This window comes from Halichondria panicea, chromosome 6, assembly GCF_963675165.1.
Source record: "Halichondria panicea chromosome 6, odHalPani1.1, whole genome shotgun sequence".
Lineage (NCBI taxonomy): Eukaryota > Metazoa > Porifera > Demospongiae > Suberitida > Halichondriidae > Halichondria > Halichondria panicea.
In genome coordinates this window covers 2184042-2204566 of record NC_087382.1, presented here as the reverse complement: position 1 = coordinate 2204566, position 20525 = coordinate 2184042, and the positions used below count along the sequence as shown (strand labels likewise).

General features: G+C 44.3%; 4 protein-coding genes across 6 annotated transcripts in view; 3 read left to right on the top strand and 1 right to left on the bottom strand.

Annotated features, from left to right (window-relative positions):
* Positions 1–5211, bottom strand: part of LOC135337886 (epsin-1-like) — a 6419-nt gene extending 1208 nt beyond the window's left edge. Inside the window, exons 1-9 of the mRNA XM_064533901.1 lie at positions 5050–5211; positions 4207–4405; positions 3847–3985; positions 3520–3661; positions 3431–3466; positions 3138–3293; positions 2895–3037; positions 2388–2603; positions 2201–2261 (exon numbers count right to left, since the gene is read on the bottom strand). Of these exons, the coding sequence (XP_064389971.1) occupies positions 2201–2261; positions 2388–2603; positions 2895–3037; positions 3138–3293; positions 3431–3466; positions 3520–3661; positions 3847–3985; positions 4207–4405; positions 5050–5072 (1115 nt within the window). The 5' untranslated portion in view covers positions 5073–5211. The remainder of the gene's footprint in view (positions 1–2200; positions 2262–2387; positions 2604–2894; positions 3038–3137; positions 3294–3430; positions 3467–3519; positions 3662–3846; positions 3986–4206; positions 4406–5049) is intronic.
* A 118-nt stretch (positions 5212–5329) lies between these two features.
* Positions 5330–20502, top strand: LOC135337888 (crt homolog 2-like). Of its 3 annotated transcripts, none has more exons than XR_010395348.1 (7): positions 5330–5992; positions 6358–6550; positions 6946–7127; positions 7310–7469; positions 7652–7806; positions 19704–20100; positions 20274–20502. XR_010395348.1 is itself a non-coding variant. In XM_064533906.1 (7 exons), the coding sequence occupies exons 1-7, from the start codon at positions 5478–5480 to the stop codon at positions 20296–20298; spliced, it is 1377 nt and encodes a 458-aa protein (XP_064389976.1). In that variant the 5' UTR covers positions 5330–5477; the 3' UTR covers positions 20299–20502. The 3 variants fall into 3 exon arrangements, 2 of the variants coding, with proteins under 2 accessions (XP_064389976.1, XP_064389975.1); XM_064533906.1 differs by having other exon boundaries at positions 19704–19850; XM_064533905.1 differs by lacking the exons at positions 19704–20100; positions 20274–20502 and adding an exon at positions 9156–9488.
* On the top strand, positions 9623–13695 carry LOC135337884 (uncharacterized). Its single transcript, XM_064533899.1, has one exon. It carries the CDS (start codon positions 10482–10484, stop codon positions 13692–13694), a length of 3213 nt encoding a protein of 1070 aa, XP_064389969.1. The 5' UTR covers positions 9623–10481; the 3' UTR covers position 13695.
* On the top strand, positions 15578–16974 carry LOC135337891 (uncharacterized). The gene has a single exon (XM_064533909.1). It carries the CDS (start codon positions 15787–15789, stop codon positions 16729–16731), a length of 945 nt encoding a protein of 314 aa, XP_064389979.1. The 5' UTR covers positions 15578–15786; the 3' UTR covers positions 16732–16974.
* Positions 20503–20525: the final 23 nt, after the last annotated feature.

Here is a 20525-nt window from a genome sequence, read left to right as displayed (position 1 = left end):
GCGTACGCGGTCCCACCGTGTAGGCTAGTGTACGCGGTCCCATCGTGTAGACTAGTGTACGCGGTCCCACCGTGTAGGCTACCGTGTAGGCTAGTGTGCGCGGTCCCACCGTGTAGGCTAGTGTGCGCGGTCCCACCGTGTAGGCTAGTGTACGCGGTCCCATCGTGTAGGCTAGTGTACGCGGTCCCACCGTGTAGGCTACCGTGTAGGCTAGTGTGCGCGGTCCCACCGTGTAGGCTAGTGTGCGCGGTCCCACCGTGTAGGCTAGTGTGCGCGGCCCCACCGTGTAGGCTAGTGTGCGCGGCCCCACCGTGTAGGCTAGTGTGCGCGGCCCCACCGTGTAGGCTAGTGTGCGCGGCCCCACCGTGTAGGCTAGTGTGCGCGGCCCCACCGTGTAGGCTAGTGTGCGCGGCCCCACCGTGTAGGCTAGTGTACGCGGCCCCACCGTGTAGGCTAGTGTACGCGGTCCCACCGTGTAGGCTAGTGTACGCGGTCCCACCGTGTAGACTAGTGTAGGCTAGTGTACGCGGTCCCATCGTGTAGGCTAGTGTGCGCGGTCCCACCGTGTAGGCTAGTGTGCGCGGTCCCACCGTGTAGGCTAGTGTGCGCGGTCCCACCGTGTAGGCTAGTGTGCGCGGTCCCACCGTGTAGGCTAGTGTGCGCGGTCCCACCGTGTAGGCTAGTGTGCGCGGTCCCACCGTGTAGGCTAGTGTGCGCGGTCCCACCGTGTAGGCTAGTGTACGCGGTCCCACCGTGTAGACTAGTGTACGCGGTCCCACCGTGTAGACTAGTGTAGGCTAGTGTGCGCGGTCCCACCGTGTAGGCTAGTGTGCGCGGTCCCACCGTGTAGGCTAGTGTGCGCGGTCCCACCGTGTAGGCTAGTGTGCGCGGTCCCACCGTGTAGGCTAGTGTGCGCGGTCCCACCGTGTAGGCTAGTGTGCGCGGTCCCACCGTGTAGGCTAGTGTGCGCGGTCCCACCGTGTAGGCTAGTGTGCGCGGTCCCACCGTGTAGTAGTGTGTGCGCGGTCCCACCGTGTAGACTAGTGTAGGCTAGTGTGCGCGGTCCCACCGTGTAGGCTAGTGTGCGCGGTCCCACCGTGTAGGCTAGTGTGCGCGGTCCCACCGTGTAGGCTAGTGTGCGCGGTCCCACGGTGTAGGCTAGTGTGCGCGGTCCCACCGTGTAGGCTAGTGTGCGCGGTCCCACCGTGTAGGCTAGTGTGCGCGGTCCCACCGTGTAGGCTAGTGTGCGCGGTCCCACCGTGTAGGCTAGTGTGCGCGGTCCCACCGTGTAGGCTAGTGTGCGCGGTCCCACCGTGTAGGCTAGTGTACGCGGTCCCACCGTGTAGACTAGTGTACGCGGTCCCACCGTGTAGACTAGTGTAGGCTAGTGTGCGCGGTCCCACCGTGTAGGCTAGTGTGCGCGGTCCCACCGTGTAGGCTAGTGTGCGCGGTCCCACCGTGTAGGCTAGTGTGCGCGGTCCCACCGTGTAGGCTAGTGTGCGCGGTCCCACCGTGTAGGCTAGTGTGCGCGGTCCCACCGTGTAGGCTAGTGTGCGCGGTCCCACCGTGTAGTAGTGTGTGCGCGGTCCCACCGTGTAGACTAGTGTAGGCTAGTGTGCGCGGTCCCACCGTGTAGGCTAGTGTGCGCGGTCCCACCGTGTAGGCTAGTGTACGCGGTCCCACCGTGTAGACTAGTGTACGCCGTCCCACCGTGTAGACTAGTGTACGCGGTCCCACCGTGTAGACTAGTGTACGCGGTCCCACTGTGTACACTGTAACTAGTTTTGAGGGGGGGGTCGACTTATGTTGTCTAACAATTATAATAATATTAAAGGCTTGTATTTTAAGTAGTGAGATGAAAGGATAGCGGGAAGTGTACAGTGTTTGGTAATTAATGTCTATTTGCGTTGAGTTCGACCCCGGAAGTTATGTGGTCAATTATGGCTTCATTTATGCTTTATGTGGTGGACAAGTATGCCTGGGACTTCTACATGGAAAATACTAACTGGTTGGCTCTACAGCATATAGATAGAAGCGCTTTTAACAAGGAATCCAACGGCATATGTAACTTTGATAAAGTATGACAAAGTTATGACAACTTTATGAAGGTCAAACTCAACACAAATACACTTTAGTAGCTGCATTGTCAAGTGGGCAGCAATAAATACATGTAATGACATAATATTAGAGTATAACTCACGTTGCAGCGCTTGGTTGAGGAGACACTGAGCTGTTGTTCCAACCACCACCCCACACGTTACCTGACAAGGGGGCGGGGAATAGAGGTCAGAGGTCATATAGTATTAGGTATACACACACTTGGGTACAGACTACTACCGAATATTGAATTTTAATAATTATATTTCTCATAACACCAACTATTGTACCTGCGCTGCTGCTGGCTGGAGCAAAGGGGTCAGAGGTTGTAGTGACAGAAGCAAAGGGGTCAGAGGTTGTACTACTGGCGGGAGCGAAGGGGTCAGAGGTCGTACTGGTTGAAGCAAAGGGATCAGAGGTGCCAGCAAACGGATCAACCAGTGTATCATATGAGGGGGGTGGCTCTGCAGGGGGTCCAGCAGTCTGGCTCCAGGGGTCAGCTATGCCTGGGGGGGGGGTACGACATATACCAATATTTTCGGGCAGTATTATTTTTATGGTTTTGTATGCAATTAATTTTAAATGTTGCTATAAATGATATTCCCTATTCCAGAAATCCTCGAAAATATCACATGCATTAACAAAAATCTGCGAAAAATTTGACCATCAAAAATTCCCCGCTATACAGTATAGCAGGGAACTATGAGCTATAGTACCGGTACTATAGATGACTCTGGGCTACAAACTACAACATTATACATTATATTGTCATTTACAAACATGAGTGACCTTTGTACCTGTCTCTGAGAAGTCTAAGAGGAGGTTGCCCCCATCATTAGGAGGTTGGTCATCATCATCGTTAGGTACTGTGGTCTCTTCATCTCCAGCATCTTGTTTGGATAGGGCTATAGCAGCACGCAGCGATTCATCCTCCTGGCTCCTATACAAGGGACGGAAATATTAAAACACCACAGTTAATTAGAGCAGACCCCCCTCCCTTGGAAGGAAATATTGAAACACCATTGTTAATTAGAGCATACTTAAGTCTCTCTTCCTCCTCGGCGTGTTGCTTTGATAGCTGCAGTGCCAGATTGAGCTGCATCTCTTCCTCGCTCATGTGTGTGGGTCTAGCTTGTTCAACGTCCTGCACTTGTCTATGGGGACTCCCCCCAGTAGTGGGGGGTGGGGCAGACGCACTGTGGGGGGGGGGATGTCATTGTTAGAACGTTATCCAGCTATACAATTAGGACAATCTGAACACAAATTACAAAAGAGCTACCAAAACGGCAGAAATGTGAATAAAGGCGCAAGTGTCTGTACACACAACACATACCTATTTGTTGATCCTGCACCATCTGCAAACTTGACCCTGTAGCAACATCTGTATAGACACACTCATAACAATCACAACAATCACTGCACCTGGTGGCAGTCTTAGGGGAGGCACTAGCAGTGTTGCCCTGTGCAATCTGCCTCTCTCTAGCCAGGTGTGCTCTCCTTCTCTCCTCCTTTAGTCTCTCCTCATCCTTGAGTAGAGACACTAGCGCTTTAGCCTTCTCACGAACTAACGGGAGAGGGGTGGTGTTAGTACGCCCACACACACATGCCCACACCACTGGCTCCACCCCACACACGGCTCCACCCCACACACACACCATTGGCTCCACCCACCCACCCACCGTTGGCTCCACCCCACACGCACACACACACACACCACTGGCTCCACCACACACACACACGCCCACACACCATTGGTTCCCTGGTCTTTGCCCTCCTTGTCCATATACTGGAAATCTTTGAGTGTTTGGATGGAGAACATGTTTTCCTTGCACTGTACTGTCACGCGCTCACTGCCTGACTTGATGAGGAAGTCCAGCACCACCAAGCTCTGTGTGTGTGAGAGGAAGTACAGCCCTGTCAGTAATGTGTGCTCATGGGTCCATTTCCTGTTAATGACATAACTATATTGTATACAATGCACAGTAACCAAAGTGAGAACACACACTGTGCTAGAATGGCTTAATAAGGAACACTGTACTTACTGTCACAACTTTCCATACCGTACCCTATACACCATACCCCATACCTTGTACATACCATACCCCATACCTTGTACACATGTCTCCAGTTCTTGCCATGGTCATTAAGGCGCTTCCACAGCATGCCCATGACGAGACCGTATGCTTGAACATGGAAGGTGTACTCTGCTAGTTCTGTCAAGAGTGTATTACTGGGTCCCCATGCATCGTTGGAGGTGGCCTCACGAACCTTGGCCTCCGCATCCGTGTAGTTGTACACCACGTTCTTGCTACAGGATAATAGAAGGTCAGAGTACAGAGATTGGGTATAAAGGTGGTTTGTGGTGTCCTATTGTGTCAACATTGGCAATGAAGTGTATACCACTATTCTGCCATGCCAACCACACACACACACACACACACACACACACACACACACACACACACACACACACACACACACACACACACACACACACACACACACACACACACACACACACACACACACACACACACACACACACACACACACACACACACACACACACACACACACACACACACACACACACACACACACACACACACACACACACACACACACACACACACACACACACACACACAACGTACACGTACACACACACACACACACACGTACACACACACGTACACACCCACACCCACACGCACACACACATACACACAGAGGGCATGCAGTACTAGATACTGTACTAGTTGTAAAATGAATACTAACTTATAAACGTGCCAGACTCTTTACACACCACTGTACTATCCACACACACACACACAGTATGTATGTATGCTGTGTACTTCTATAATTATAACCATCACTATTACAGTGTTGTAGCACAGTGCAGTGCAGAGTGTGTGTGCTGTCACAGGCACTCGTGTGAATGATGAGACTCACAATTCCCTCTTGAACTTGCTCATGTCCTCTGATCTGGTAGCCTCTCAAGAGTAGCTATTGTAGAGCACGAGTGTTATAGCTAGTAAGCTAATAATGGCGTATCCACACCCAATAAGCAGTGTCACATGATAAAGAACTTTACTCATGTGCGCTGTGAAGGGGGCGGCTGATTTATGAGACCAGTTGTGTGGAGAGGGCGGGGCTAGTGTGTGAGTGGAGGGGGCGGCTAATTCATGAGACTAGTTGTGCGGAGGGGGGCGGGGCTAGTTAGCTGCGCCTGCTAGCCACATGCAGACAGTGTGCAAGCGTTGTAGCTACTGTAGCACGTTCTGAATCTGTGGTGTATTTCATCATCCCTCCAGCAATACAAAAGAGGAACCCACCACCATCACTGGCATCAGTGCAGCTAGTAGAACGCGCCAGGAAACATGACCAAATATCTTGAAAAGCTCCGAGAATCACAATACCTGTTGGTATCCATTAACCTTGTGTTTGCAGTGGCTGCAGTGATTGGACAAGTGGGGCAGAATGTCAGCCTGCCACTGTGGATCAGTGCAACTGCTTCCTTCTCCAATCCTAACTGCACAGCACTTGAGAGCAGCTATGCAACTGGAAACAGCTCAAATACTTCCAGTCCTCCAGAAATGGACCCTTACTTTGTTCTGAGCAGTGCTTCAATTTCGTTTGTTATTATATTTGGAACTTGTTTGCTGGTGATTTTGTCCGTCCAGCTCCTACTCAACAGATTATGCAAAGAGAGGCGATTTCGTTTCATCACAGTTGAAAATGATCTTCTATTTCCCCAGTGGCAGTTTATGCTCATCGGGTTCTTTGATGCATTGAATGGAGTGCTGGTTGTGTTTGCCTCACCGCCCACTCGAACAGCCCCCTTCCTTCAAGCTATTCTCTCCAACTCTGCAATCCCACTCACCATACTGTTCAGGTGAGGGCCACTGATTACTAGTCACATGTCCAGTATAGCCAGTACAAGTGTATTCACACACTACTTTAAACAATAAACATTATTACTGTGATAGTGATGCCTCTAGCCTCAATATTTATTTCCTGCAGAATCAACTAATTTCTCCACGCGCATGCTTTATTATTACTGAGATTGTGATGCATGGATTCATTGCTCTATATATCCCTAAGAGTCACTAAGCCATGCATTGATTAAAAGAGTCAGGGGGGAGTAGGAGAAAATGTGCAACAGCCGCAACTTTATATTAGTATCGTTGAAATAGATCTTTCAAAGTAATGATATGAATGCCTGACCGGATACTGCAACTCATTTCTCCATGTCCACAGGTTTCTCATTCTGCGTAAGCGGCCGACATTGCTCAAGCTGCTGTGTGCTTGTGCAGTGGTGGCTGCTCTGGTGTTCTCACTCATACCAGTAGTCGCACAGTTTGATGATAACTCTAAAGGTGGCAACGCTCAGTTCTTTGCTCAACCAACTCTCTCCAGGATTATATGGCCCCTAGTGTTCATGATTGGATTTGTAAGTAGATGATCATACACTCCGTAAATATCGTATTTTGGAAAGAATGCTTTATTACAACCCTTTTTAACTCACGTTTTAAAAGCACCACAAAGCAGATTTAAATACTATACTTAATCGACCATCAGTGTGTACAGAGCCTATAGTGTGGTCCCACTGTACATGTGCATGGTACACTGTAGCTATAGTGGTGGCAAGTGAGGTGAACCCTAACCCTAACCCTACATGTGCACGGTATACACTGTAGCTATAGTGGCAAGTGAGGTGAACCCTAACCCTATCCCTACATGTGCATGGTACACTGTAGCTATAGTGGTGGCAAGTGAGGTGAAAATGGTAATTGTCCTCACAGTAACGTAAGCCTAACACTAACACTGGGTCACACTTCTCTATAGGTCCCGGCTGCTGTTATGAACGTGATTGAAGAGAAGAGTTTAAAGGACACGAGAACTGTTAACTTGTTCTACTTTCTCTTCTGGACTTCCCTGTATCAACTTGTCTCTGTGGGTGTGTTGTTCTGGGTGGACGTGGTGCCGTGGTATGGCTTTGCTGGTAGCATCCAGACCTTTGGGGAAAAGTAAGCTGCAAGAAAAGAAATATCAGAAGATAACAAGAATTTTGTGTCCGTATTTTTTAACAGGAGCCCATAAAATAATAGAAAAAATGTATGGGCTTATTTATGGGTTCCTGCATGCATGTATTAGTGCATGGGTAGCATAATAATTTTATTATGTTGCTCTTCTTATTCAATTCTTGCAGCTATTGGTTTGCTATTCAGTGTTTCTTTGGTGGAGCTGGTTGTAACTATGTGCCAGGGTTGAGGGGTGTGGCCTTCATTGCCATGTACGTGGTCTCGTACCTGGGAGGAGGTCTACTCATTCGATACGCAGAGGGAGCGGCTTACCTTGCTATAGTGCAGGTATGGAATATAATCATCGCATGGAGTGTGTAGTCACTAATGCCCCAGCAACTACCCCACATAGTCACTGGTGACCCCCCTTAACCCCCTGCCTACCCCCTACATAGTCACTGGTGACCCCCCTTAACCCCTACCCCCACATAGTCACTGGTAACCCCCCTAACCCCCTACCCCCCACATAGTCACTGGTGACTCCCCTGGGAGCGTTGTTCTGGAGCCTGTTTCAAGAGGATGATTGTGGTGTATTCTTGTTCAAGCCGAGTGCAGATAGTCTCACTTACTTCAGTATAGGAGGACTCGTGATTATGGTCCCAGCAATATTCCTCTATAACATTGGGTAAGCTATAATTATGTGTGGGTGGACTATGGTATACACCTCGCTCGGTGCATCATGCAGTGTGGTGGGTGGACTATGGTGCACACCTCACTCGGTGCATCAGTGTGGTGGGTGGACTATGGTGCACACCTCACTCAGTGCATCAGTGTGGTGGGTGGACTATGGTACACACCTCACTCGGTGCATCAGTGTGGTGGGTGGACTGTGGTGTACACCTCACTCGGTGCATCAGTGTGGTGGGTGGACTATGGTACACACCTCACTCGGTGCATCAGTGTGGTGGGTGGACTATGGTACACACCTCACTCGGTGCATCAGTGTGGTGGGTGGACTATGGTACACACCTCACTCGGTGCATCAGTGTGGTGGGTGGACTATGGTACACACCTCACTCGGTGCATCAGTGTGGTGGGTGGACTGTGGTACACACCTCACTCGGTGCATCAGTGTGGTGGGTGGACTGTGGTACACACCTCACTCGGTGCATCAGTGTGGTGGGTGGACTGTGGTACACACCTCACTCGGTGCATCAGTGTGGTGGGTGGACTGTGGTACACACCTCACTCGGTGCATCAGTGTGGTGGGTGGACTATGGTGCATCAGTGTGGTGGGTGGACTGTGGTACACACCTCACTCGGTGGAACAGTTTCATCACTTTAGTTTGCATCTGAGCCCAACCCACCAAATTAGCTTGATTTTATCGCCGCCCCCAATTTTAATGAGTGGGTCAATGGCTGTGCACAAACTAACCATCGATTTTATGCCTTGCTGCTGCCTCGATGGAAGTATGTGTGGCCTTTAAAAGCTGCACTCTGGTCAACTAAGCTGCTTAGCAAGCATGTAGACTTGTAGAGCTTGTGTCCACTTGTGAAGTGCCTGTGTACACAAATGGCTTGCTGCTTCCTCTTTGAAAATATTCTATGGCTACCAAGATAGTCCAGAGGGTCTACCAATGGATACTACTCAGTCCTACGTACATGCTGTATAGCTGGTTTTAAACCTTCTTTTTTTTAAGTGTCCTAATTGAACAGCTCAGCAAAACTTCAAAGGATAATCGCATTCATGATACTATCCAATCTGCCACAGAATCCAATATCATGCAACATTCATAAGTTGATAGCACGCTCCCTCCCAGATTGTTGTTGTAAAATTTACAACAATTTGACCAGTAAAGGGTTATGTGCTCCTGATTTGGTTATTGTGTTTTGTTCTCTAGCTGTATCCCTTTTCACTTCTTGAAATAGCAAGAAGCAGAAATGCTCCTAATTGACCTGCTAGTCTACAAGTGTGGCCCCACTGTTATTTTATTACAACTCCATTATAATTATATATAACTGATACTGCTGCAGGACTTTTAATGTGCTGGCTAGAATATTGTTGCGTGCTACCAAGTGTATCTATGGTGACAAGACTGGCTACACATGTGCTTGCTTGGAGAGAGCTGCTCTCAAGGGAGACTATGACACTCAAGAAAGGAAGCCCATTCTAACAGCCTCTGTGCAGAACTATAGCACAACCTGACTATATGATAGATTAGCAAACTCTAATTTGCTGTGTGCAACAATTGACTTATTAGATGTAGAAATAGCATTCTTAAAGTTGATAAATGCTAAACGGAAATCTACAGCTAGTTATTACACGCAGTGAGGAGTTTCCCAAGCCACAAATTTGTTTGGATTGTATTTAATATTGATTGCAGGGGAGTAATAATGTCATGTTTGAAATTGAGGATATTGGTAGGAAATCAAATTCTCGGTTGTTTTAAGAAAAGGAAAGAAACCATTCCTGGTTACAAGTTGATTGCAACTGATGTAGTTATACATGTTCAACTAGGGAATTATCTTCTGTGTGCATCATTAAAATCCCTTTGAATTAACTTGCTAAATTAGCCTGATGACATCTCTACTGCATGCAGTGATACTATATAGACCCTCTGGCCTGTGGAATACTACCTAGTCATATATAGTCCTATACCTGTCTACTCCACTGCTGTATTCACATGTGTGTGTGAGACTGTGTTTGGATCTTGTAAGCTGAAAAGGAAATTATATATCTATTAGGTATAAGTTATCAGTTATCACTGTGCAAAACTTGTGTAATGAAACTGAACGATTCTGATAAGAATTTGAGCCTTATTGCATAAACCCTGGTGACCATTGTCTCATTCCACATGTTCTATACTGTATAGACAGTACCCGCGTTTTAAGTGTTGGTGTCAAAGTAGAAGCAGCAAAGCAGCTAGTATACTGATACTGCATTAATTGTATTTAAATATGCTTGTAATCTTATAGTATCGGAGAGAACATGCACTGCACCTGGTTGGTGCTGCTACTGACCCTAGCTACTGTTACCAGGAGTGAGCACTATCACATTGTGCCAGTGGATTCAACCGACTTGTGTCATGACTATCAAAATGGAACTTGTTTCACTCTCGAGCAGCTTGTTCAAACAGCCCTGTTGTCTGGTGGAGACAATCTCACCTTGAGCTTTCTACCTGGAGATCATATATTACGTGAAATGCTTTACATTTGTAATTTCACAGAGGTGATTATTGCTGGCCAAAATGACACTATCAGTTTAACAAAACTGGTAGAGTGCTGTTATCTAATATCAGTGCATTGAGTATTGAAGGTTTGCATTTCACTGGAGCAAGTGATGAAAGTAGTTCAGGCTATATGTACATTTCTCAATGCTATTTGGTAGACTTGAAATTGCTAAAGTTGGAAGCTTGTACACTCTGGATCACTCGTACGGTAACTGTGACGATTGAACAAGTTCTCTTTGTGAACACTTACAGAGCATTGATTGTTAAGGCTGATACTGTGTACATTGAAAAGAGTGACTTCTTACGTAACGATGGCGGTGCAGTGAACATTGAATCAAGTCAAACTGTTATTAATGGTTCAAGGTTCAATTTTAATACTGGTACTACATATGGTGGAGCAGTGGAGGTGATCTCTGCAAGTGTGACTATCAGTTGGTGCAACTTTACAAATAATGGCGCTTATTATAATGGTGGAGCAATTGGTACTTCGGCAATTAATGTTTCAATAAGTTTCTGTAACTTTATGGATAATATTGCTAAATATGGTGGAGCAATTTTCACCTTCAGAAGTAACTTGTTCATATACAACTGTGCACTACTGAACAATAGTGCTATCGTCGGTGGAGCAATTCGTAGCCAGGGTGCTAGGAGTGTCTCAATCTCTGACAGTGAGCTATCGTACAACAGTGCTATCATTGACGGTGGAGCAATTTTTACCTCCGAAAGTAATTTGTTCATTTCCAACTGTCTACTACTGAACAATAGTGCTATCCTTGACGGTGGAGCAATTTTTAGCCAGTATGTTGGGAGTGTCTCAATCTACGACAGTGAGCTAGCATACAACAGTGCTGAGAGAGCAGGTGGAGCGATTTCGATTTTGAGTGAAGAGTTACTAATATCCGATAGCAAGCTAACAAACAACAAGGCAGCCTCTGGTGGAGCGATTGCACTTTTCAGAGTTAATGCATCTATCATGAGCTGTAATATAACGGACAATGAAGCTGTAGTTGATAATGGAGAAACTAGCTCTGGTGGAGCAATTTTGGTATATACTGGAACTATATCCATCTCCAAAGTCATGTTTAAAAATAACAGTGCTGAATTTGGTGGAGTGTTTTTTGTTGCTGATGGCACTGTGATCATTTCCGACTCTGTGCTCACAAACAACAGAGCCACTCAACAAGATGGAGTGATTGCGGTTGCTATATCAACTTTGATAATTACTAATACAAGCATATTTGACAATTTAGAGGGTGAAAATATCATTTACGCAGTGCATTCTAACTTGTCATTGACGGGAGTTAACAACGTTAGCAATAATGTAAACCCTGTGTATGCTCTAAGCAGTCGAGTGGAGTTCAATGGACCCACAACTCTCAGTAGCAATCGTGGTGTGCAGGGTGGAGCCATCAGAGCAGTCCAGAGTCAAATCTATATCAATGCAGAAGGAGTGGTCATTTCTAACAATACTGCTACCTTTGGTGGAGGTGTGTTTCTGAGAGAGAGCACACTCTTTGTTCACTATTGCATAGAGATTTCTCACAACACTGCACAAAATGGTGGTGGGATTTATGCATACTCAAGCGAAATTGAATTTGATTCGAAGGTCACTACTGGTTGTATATTTAATAATAACTTTGTCCTGTGTACATGTAGTGACATGGAGACTGTACTGTTTGAGAGTATTATAGATCGAAATGACGCTCAAAATGGAGGAGGTATTTATGCAGTCGCTTCAAACATTAAGACTTTTTCTCACGCTCACGTCCAAATCAAGTCAAACTCAGCAAACAATAGCGGAGGTGGAGTGTATCTACAACAAAGTTCTAAGATCTATATTCTGAAACAGGACTTGGAGCTAGAGCTTGGTAAAACGCTGGTCATATTAGAAATTCACAATAATACGGCTCGATATGGAGGGGGGATATTTGTGGCAGACAGTACTGAGAGTGGTGTGTGTAGAGGAGAGGATGTAAGTACTGCACGAGATCTGACACAAACAGAATGCTTCATTCAAACTCTGGATCTCTATGGTCTTGATATCAATTTTATTAAGACTTTGGTACAATTGGTCGAAGCTTTCTTGTCTTCATTAATGACTGGATTTAATAAAGAAGTTAAATGTTTGAACAGTGCAATCAATAATCGCAACACTTTTTTGACAAACAACACAGCTACCCAGTCAGGAGCAGATATTTACGGAGGTCTACTAGACAGGTGTACGGTGGATGTATCAGCCGAACTCTCTTCATCAGACAATGGATTTGAGTACTTGAACAATACTGTGCATTATTCATGGATAGCTTCAAAGGCTGTCAGAGTGAAGTTGTGTAACACCACCAAGCAGGCCATTTCTGTTAGAAAAGGACAAGCATTCACAATCAGTGTTATGGCTGTAGACCAAGCTGGAAATCCAATGAATAATGCCACAATTCACAGTTCTGTTATCACTGAGAGCAGTAGAGTTGATCGTCTCAAAGAAGGACAAGCACAGCAAGAAGTTGGCAATCAGTGCACAGAATTAGAGTACAATGTATTCTCACAAGACAGCTCTGCTCAAGTGGAACTCTATGCTGATGGTCCATGCAACAATTTGGGAATTTCAAAACAAATTCTAAACATATCTTTTCTAAAGTGTGAATGCCCTATTGGACTCAAGCCAATAATGTCCTCAATTGAGTGCAAGTGTGACTGTGATCCAGTCTTGCAACAAAAATATCAGATAACAAACTGTTCTGAGGAAAATGGGACCATAAAATTGGAAAGCAATAACAACATATGGATAGGAGTGACTAATACCACTAACGGAAGTGGGTATGTTGTTAGTAACTGTACATTTGACTATTGTGTACTAAAACCAGTCAACATCAGTCTAAGCAACCCTGATGAACAGTGTGCCTACAATCGAAGTGGTGTCTTGTGTGGAAAATGTGAACCAGGACTGAGTCTTGTGTTAGGTACTTCACGATGTGAACTCTGCTCAAACACTTACCTTCTCCTGCTACTCCCGTTTTCCCTGGCAGGCATAGTACTAGTTGCATTCATTCTCGTTTTCAACATTACCGTAGCAACAGGCACTATCCATGGGCTGATCTTCTACACGAATATATTAGCTGCAAATCAGTCGATCTTCATACCTTTTCATAACCCCTTGTCAGTTTTCATATCGTGGGTGAATCTTGACTTGGGTATTGAGACATGCTTTTATGATGGAATGAACTCTCAAGCAAAAGTGCTCCTTCAGATGGTCTTTCCTGCTTACCTGTTTCTTCTGATGTTTTTAAAGGGAAGGTACCATGAAAAAATAAAGTATTATTTTTTTGCCTTAAAATGTTCTTTGTGAGATATAAAATAACCTTGATGCAAAAAAATTTTTTTTAAAATTAAAGTTTCTGAGGAACAGGATTGTTAAGAAAGGCTTAAAATTTTACTTCCTGTTGAGGTCAAATGTGGGCGCGGTCAAACGTGACGTCAGAGTAGGTACTAGTAAACATTGAATTGATGCATACTGGTGGCTGCATGAGTCTGACTGACAGACACATGTGATTTTAGCTATGATTTTCAAGCCAGTTGAGTTTTTCCTACTCCTTCTCATCTGTTGAGCATGAAAGAAGCTGCAGTGAAGATAAAACAAGCGCTGTGGAGCCATATCTGTATGAGCGAGAAAGCCTTCCCATGCTAGTTCGAGTGGTGATGATGATGGTGACAATGAAGGCAGGATAGGAAATGTTAATTGACTAATTAGTATATAGACTAGGTCTATATGTATAAGTATACAGTCATGCAATTGAGTGTGTCAGGTGTGAATGCATGCGGTAGTACGTTGTGTAGAAATGTATATACCAATAGAGAATCAGTGTGATGGATTTGATCCTTGATATGTGGGTGCTACAGATAGCGTACACTGCCCACAAACACAGATATGGTGAGGCAGATGAGAATGAAGTATACACCAGTAAGTTTATCAGTGCGAAAGGTATAACTTTCTTAACTAGTCGGTTGTGCTGGGGCTGGCTTGGAAGACATATAATTATACGAGTTGTTCTACCAAGCTGTGCATGCAGTATAGCTGCGATTCGTAACAAATTTCCTTCTTCTTCACATGCAGGATTATTGACTCAACCTGTATTACGTGTATTACTCTTGAGACAATTTAAAAGTTACGTTTTTGTCAATGTCGCGACAAACGTTTAGGAGAAGAAGATGCTGGGCTCAAAATTAGGTTGTATGGGATTTGACAACAGGGGGAGAGTCACCATGCATGAGTCCAAGCACTTCACACTAAATATCGACATCCTTGGTAGTTATAATTTATAATTTAGATGGGGTTTGAGTTACTATCGGTAATCTTTACATTATTAACACGTCAAGTTTTGGTTTCACTTGTCTTTGCATGACAATGAGACCCTTGCTGAAGTTGTTTCCAACATGAAAATAGGAAGAGAGGTACTGCATGCATATGTAGTCTGATCAGGAGTCTCAGTTGCATGCCGGGTCTACATGCAGGAGTCACGGTATAGAGAGGTTGTCTCTTGTAAAGCATCAAGTATCAACTGCAGCGAGGTATTATAATTATACATGATTGAACAAAAACAGAAGCTATTAACCTGTCTCCGTTCTCGCTTTTCCGTATACAGCGGCCGACCGGGCACTTCTCTATAGGGCTATCTCTCCATTCCATGACTCTGATCTCAGGGCCGTCTCTCTTTACAGGACGATATGGCAGTTTATTTCTGAATAACTGCCTTATAGAAAACAGTTAGAATGGCTCCAGACCTCAGATCTCAGCTTCTTCCTCTTTTGGATCCCAAACTGAGCAGCAAGGGAGGTCATATCTGTGAGTTTTCACTGTACACAAAAACAGGATTCTGTTGCTTTTCAGTGAGCTCTGGTACATAGGACTTGTTTTTCCCACTCATATTTCAACTGAGAGAACTGTATGACTGCTAGATGTAAAGGAGCAACCAGCTGCAACACACTCAACACACACAGAATACATTTTACATGCAGCACAAATGCCTACTCTGACGTCACGTTTGACCGCGCCCACATTTGACCACAACAGGAAGCAAAATTTTAAGCCAGAAATTGTGTTTTTACAGTCCTGTTTCTCTGAAAAGTTAATTTTCAGAAAAATATTTTTTTGTCTCAGGGCTATTTTATACCCCACAAAGAACATTTTAAGGCAAAAAAATAAAACTTTATTTTTTCATGGTACCTTCCCTTTAATAATCATTTTGAGCAAGTACTTTGACTCATTTGCAAAGCTCCTCTCCAACAGGAACCCAGTTGCTGCCCTAGGCACACTCGTCCTACTCTCTTATTCCAAACTCTTACGGTTTATCATTGCTGCACTGCAATACAGGGTCTTGGATTATCCTGATGGTGCAACCAAGGTATTGGATTTTCCCAACAATTCAAGTGATATAGTTTGGATGTATGACGGCAATGTGCAATATTTCACTTCTGGTCACGTCCCTCGGTTTGTTTTTGCCGCCATAATCCTCATTTCTGGTATATTGTTCACTGTAGTGCTCTTCTTTGGACAATGGCTTCCTCTCTGTTCAAAATGGAAACTCATGAAATGGACTAAAAACACATACTACAATGGCTTCATGGATGCATACCATGCTCCATTCACTCCCAAGCATCGCTACTGGGTGGGACTGCTCCTTTTGACTCTGATCACTCATAATCTAATAACTGCCTTGGCTTTGGACAATTCTCTACCCGTACTATCAGCTGGGGTTCTGTCTGTTGGACTAATCAGCTGGAAATTACTGAATAATCGTTTGTACAAAAACAAATTCCGTGATTCCCTCGAAACTTTGTATCTACTCAATATTGTTTGTCTAGCATTTGGTACCTCTTATGTCAAAGATAGCAGGAAAGATCAGTCAGCACTAGCCAATACTTCGATGACTATATCCTTTATCATCTTTGCAATAACACTCTCTTACCATTTTTATCAATTCGTACTCAAGAAGACCAATACATGGCTGAAGATAGAAGACATTGTAAGGAATTTAGGAGTTGATGTTGCAGACAGACGAGCTAACAATGGTCGAGAAATGTATCAGCCAGTAGTCAATGCAAATGATGATGATGAATTACTTGAAGTAGTAGACGACTATGAACAAAGAGACGCCTTGAACCCACCGTACACTGATGGAGCCATGGAAGAAGCTGACCCTGATCGTTACATCACTCCTCCCATCATCAGACCTGCCACGAGGCCGGACCAGCTGAGACTATCCTACATGGATGAACTAGCCCCCCTCACCACAGAGGACTACAGACCAGCCCCTCCCCCTACAAGAGTCAACCACCGTCCTGCTGTTACATGCACAGAAATTGGTCCCATACATAATAAAGTCTAAACTCACGACTTAGATTAGAATGATAATATTAATTATTGCTGATTACAATATTCATTGCTGTTTTACTAGTTTAGAGAAAACTAATTATCCTCTCTATTGTTTTACTAGTTTTATTATCCTCTGCTAGCTGTTATTATGATTTGTGTTGTGACTGTAGCTAATTAATGTCCACAAGATAACACACGTCAAACTCTCAATTATAATTATAGCCAACAAACAAAATTATAAGTATATCTAGTATTTTGGGTGAGATCCAGACCAAGCAACGAGAGACTAGCTTTGATTAATATTATGAGTTGACAATACAAGTGATATTGTTTGGTTGTATGATGGCAAATGAATGTGCAACAGTGTACTCCTGATCACGTCCCTCGATTTGTTACTCTTGATCACGTCCCTCGGTTTGTTGCTGCCATGCACTATATAATCCTAACCACTGGTATATTGTTTACTGTAGTATTTGTAAGTAGATATCGTACAATACTGTAAAGTCTGTAAATATTATCGTATTGTAAAGAACGCTTTTATTTACAATCCTTCAACTCACATTTTAAAACAAAAAGCAGATGGAAATGCTAGGCTAATTGATCTGCAGTGTGTAGACTAGTGTACAGAGCCTATAGTGTGGTCCCACTGTGCACACTGTAGCTAGATCTAGTGTACACGCAGAGCCTATAGTGTGGTCCCACTGTGCACACTGTAGCTAGATCTATAGTGTACATGCAGAGCCTATAGTGTGGTCCCACTGTGTGCACTGTAGCTAGTGTACAGAGCCTACAGTGTGGTCCCACTGTGTGCACTGTAGCTAGTGTACAGAGCCTAGAGTGTGGTCCCACTGTGTACACTGTAGCTAGTGTACAGAGCCTATAGTGTGGTCCCACTGTGTGCACTGTAGCTAGTGTACAGAGCCTATAGTGTGGTCCCACTGTGTGCACTGTAGCTAGTGTACAGAGCCTATAGTGTGGTCCCACTGTGTGCACTGTAGCTAGTGTACAGAGCCTATAGTGTGGCCCCACTGTGTGCACTGTAGCTAGTGTACAGAGCCTATAGTGTGGCCCCACTGTGTGCACTGTAGCTAGTGTACAGAGCCTATAGTGTGGCCCCACTGTGTGCACTGTAGCTAGTGTACAGAGCCTATAGTGTGGCCCCACTGTGTGCACTGTAGCTAGTGTACAGAGCCTATAGTGTGGCCCCACTGTGCTATAATTATAGCAATTATGTTGTGTCAGTATTAACAGGAGCCCATACAAGAGAATATGATAATAAGACACATAAATTATGGAGAGAATTTATGTATGGAATTTATGTATGAGCTCATCCTGCGTGGTGTAATTGTGGGTAGTATATTTATGTTGCTCTTTTTTTATTACAGCTATTGGTTTGCTATTCAGTGTTTCTTTGGTGGAGCTGGGTTGTAACTATGTGCCAGGGTTGAGGGGTGTGGCCTTCATTGCCATGTACGTGGTCTCGTACCTGGGAGGAGGTCTACTCATTCGATACGCAGAGGGAGCGGCTTACCTTGCTATAGTTCAGGTTATCATTGCATGGAATGTGTAGTTTATGCTAATATTGTAGAATTACACCTCCCAACAAATCCCCCTGCCCCCCACATAGTAACTGGTGACCCCCCTGGGAGCTCTGTTGACTTAGATGTAGAGAAAAAAAGTTTTAAGTTGACAATCATGCTATACGGAAATTTGTCAGATAATCACATGCAAAAGTTTCCTCAGCCACAAATGTGTTGAATTATAGTTTAGATGATTCTGATCCCAAACAGCAGTATGATAATTATTTGTAGCATATCGTTTTATTATAAAGGGTTATGTTGAGCTCTTATATCTTGGTGTAGAGGGATTCTAGACAGGCTAGACAATTAGCTAGAGACAGGCTCCTAGCTATAGGCAACAACAACTAGTTATAGACAAATTGACTTCACGGTGTAGCTTAACCAAATTCTTAGATTGAGAAGCAAAACATCAACTGACAATACAGGGTAAAACGAAGTTAAAGTGAAGTGAGGCAAAAAAGGTAAACAAAACCTTAAATACGTGGAGCAGGGCCCCAGAGGCTCGCACAACAAGTGGAGCACTAACAATGAGAATTGTTAGAGAAGAGTATATGATATCAACATCAACATCAAATCATGGTTAAGGTAGTAGTAAATATTACATAACGTAAGGTGTTAATAAGGTTCTAATAAATGTTAATTTAAAGTAAGGTACATTGAGCGTGAACAGGTTACAGTAGGCAGTCATTTGCTTGTACACTGTTTATCTGTTTTTGTCAACTGACACTTGCCATTTAATGGCTGGCAATAGCGATTGCAGTGTCTCCTTGAGTTGTTGTGTGGTCGGTATTTGCTCCAGCACTCGTCAATGGTGGCCAGAACCAGTCGTGTGTTCTGTGGTGTGTGGGTGTGTGGGGTAACCACAAACTTCCTTTTAGGAAGCAGGGTGGTAGTCGTTACTAACAATCATAACAGAAGCCAACCAAAATACTACATTGTGGTTGCAGTGCTCTTGCAGTATAGTAAGGAAAACCACTGTAAGCCTACACAGAGGAAGCTAAGCGGTTAGCCTACACCACATATGCATGCTTGGGTCAGTGACTCATTAGGAGTCATTACTGTCTAATGAGGATCTAGCCACACCAATTAGCTTCAAATCTCCCTAGCATAATTATGTTTCTACCCGTGCAAGCAAACAAGCCACATCTTTATTACAGCCACCTGTCGGTCTGCCCAACTGTGACCACCATAAACAAGTTTCTCAGAACTGAGCTCGATCACTATAATTCACATGCATGTACATGCAGCATGTACGTGCATGTATGATCACGGTGTGTACAGGAAAAGATAAAGAGTGCATAAACATGTAGTAATTGAATACTGCACACACAAGCACTACACTAAAATAATCATAGTAATGTTCTCACATTGTTTGGACTCGTTTTATTTCCGTCTTAAATTCCAGGTGGAACCTCCGACGAGGAGTGGTGATACGAATGGTCCTCGGGGGAACCAGTACATCCAACAAGTCAACTGTGTTAGCCTGTGTATATTTCATTATGATCATTATGAGTCAAGCTAAAGCACTCAGGCAAAGATTGACCAAGAAATCGTAAGTACATGCAGTGTAGAGAGTGGAGGCTGTCTATAATATTATGGTGATGGCTACCCTTGGGTAGACTAACGGTTTTATTATAGAGAGTGGACTGCTAACATAGGTCCAAACACATAATTTACGGAGGCATAAGTGTGGTGTGTGTGTGTGTGTGTGTGTGTGTGTGTGTGTGGATTGAGATCATTTACTGACGTTGTGTCACATTGGTATGAAGAAGCTCATCTCGATTATAGAAGCATCTAAAAAGGCAAGTATTTATACTGTACTACATGTTCAATGTTGTGTTGTGTGTACATGTACATTACCTGTGTAGCCATTGTGCATGCATTATATGTATTAATATTATGTCCATAATTGCATGTACTGTAATACTTGTTTAGTAGGTTACACTATAATTATAATTATGCTCGTCCACTGCAGGGAGATAGTTATGATGTGGACATGATCGTAAAGAGGTTAGAAATTGAAGGACACCTCACCAACTAAACTATTATTAATTGCTGTCACTTTCTAAGACATCTCTGCTACTTTATTTTAGTTTTGCGGTCTATACATTTTAGCTGGATTTCCTATAATTATTATTGTTATTTACGCACGTATAATTGAAGGCTGAGTGATTTGTGGGTGTGGTTACAATTTTATAAAAGGTGTGGTTTTATCACATTGTATTAA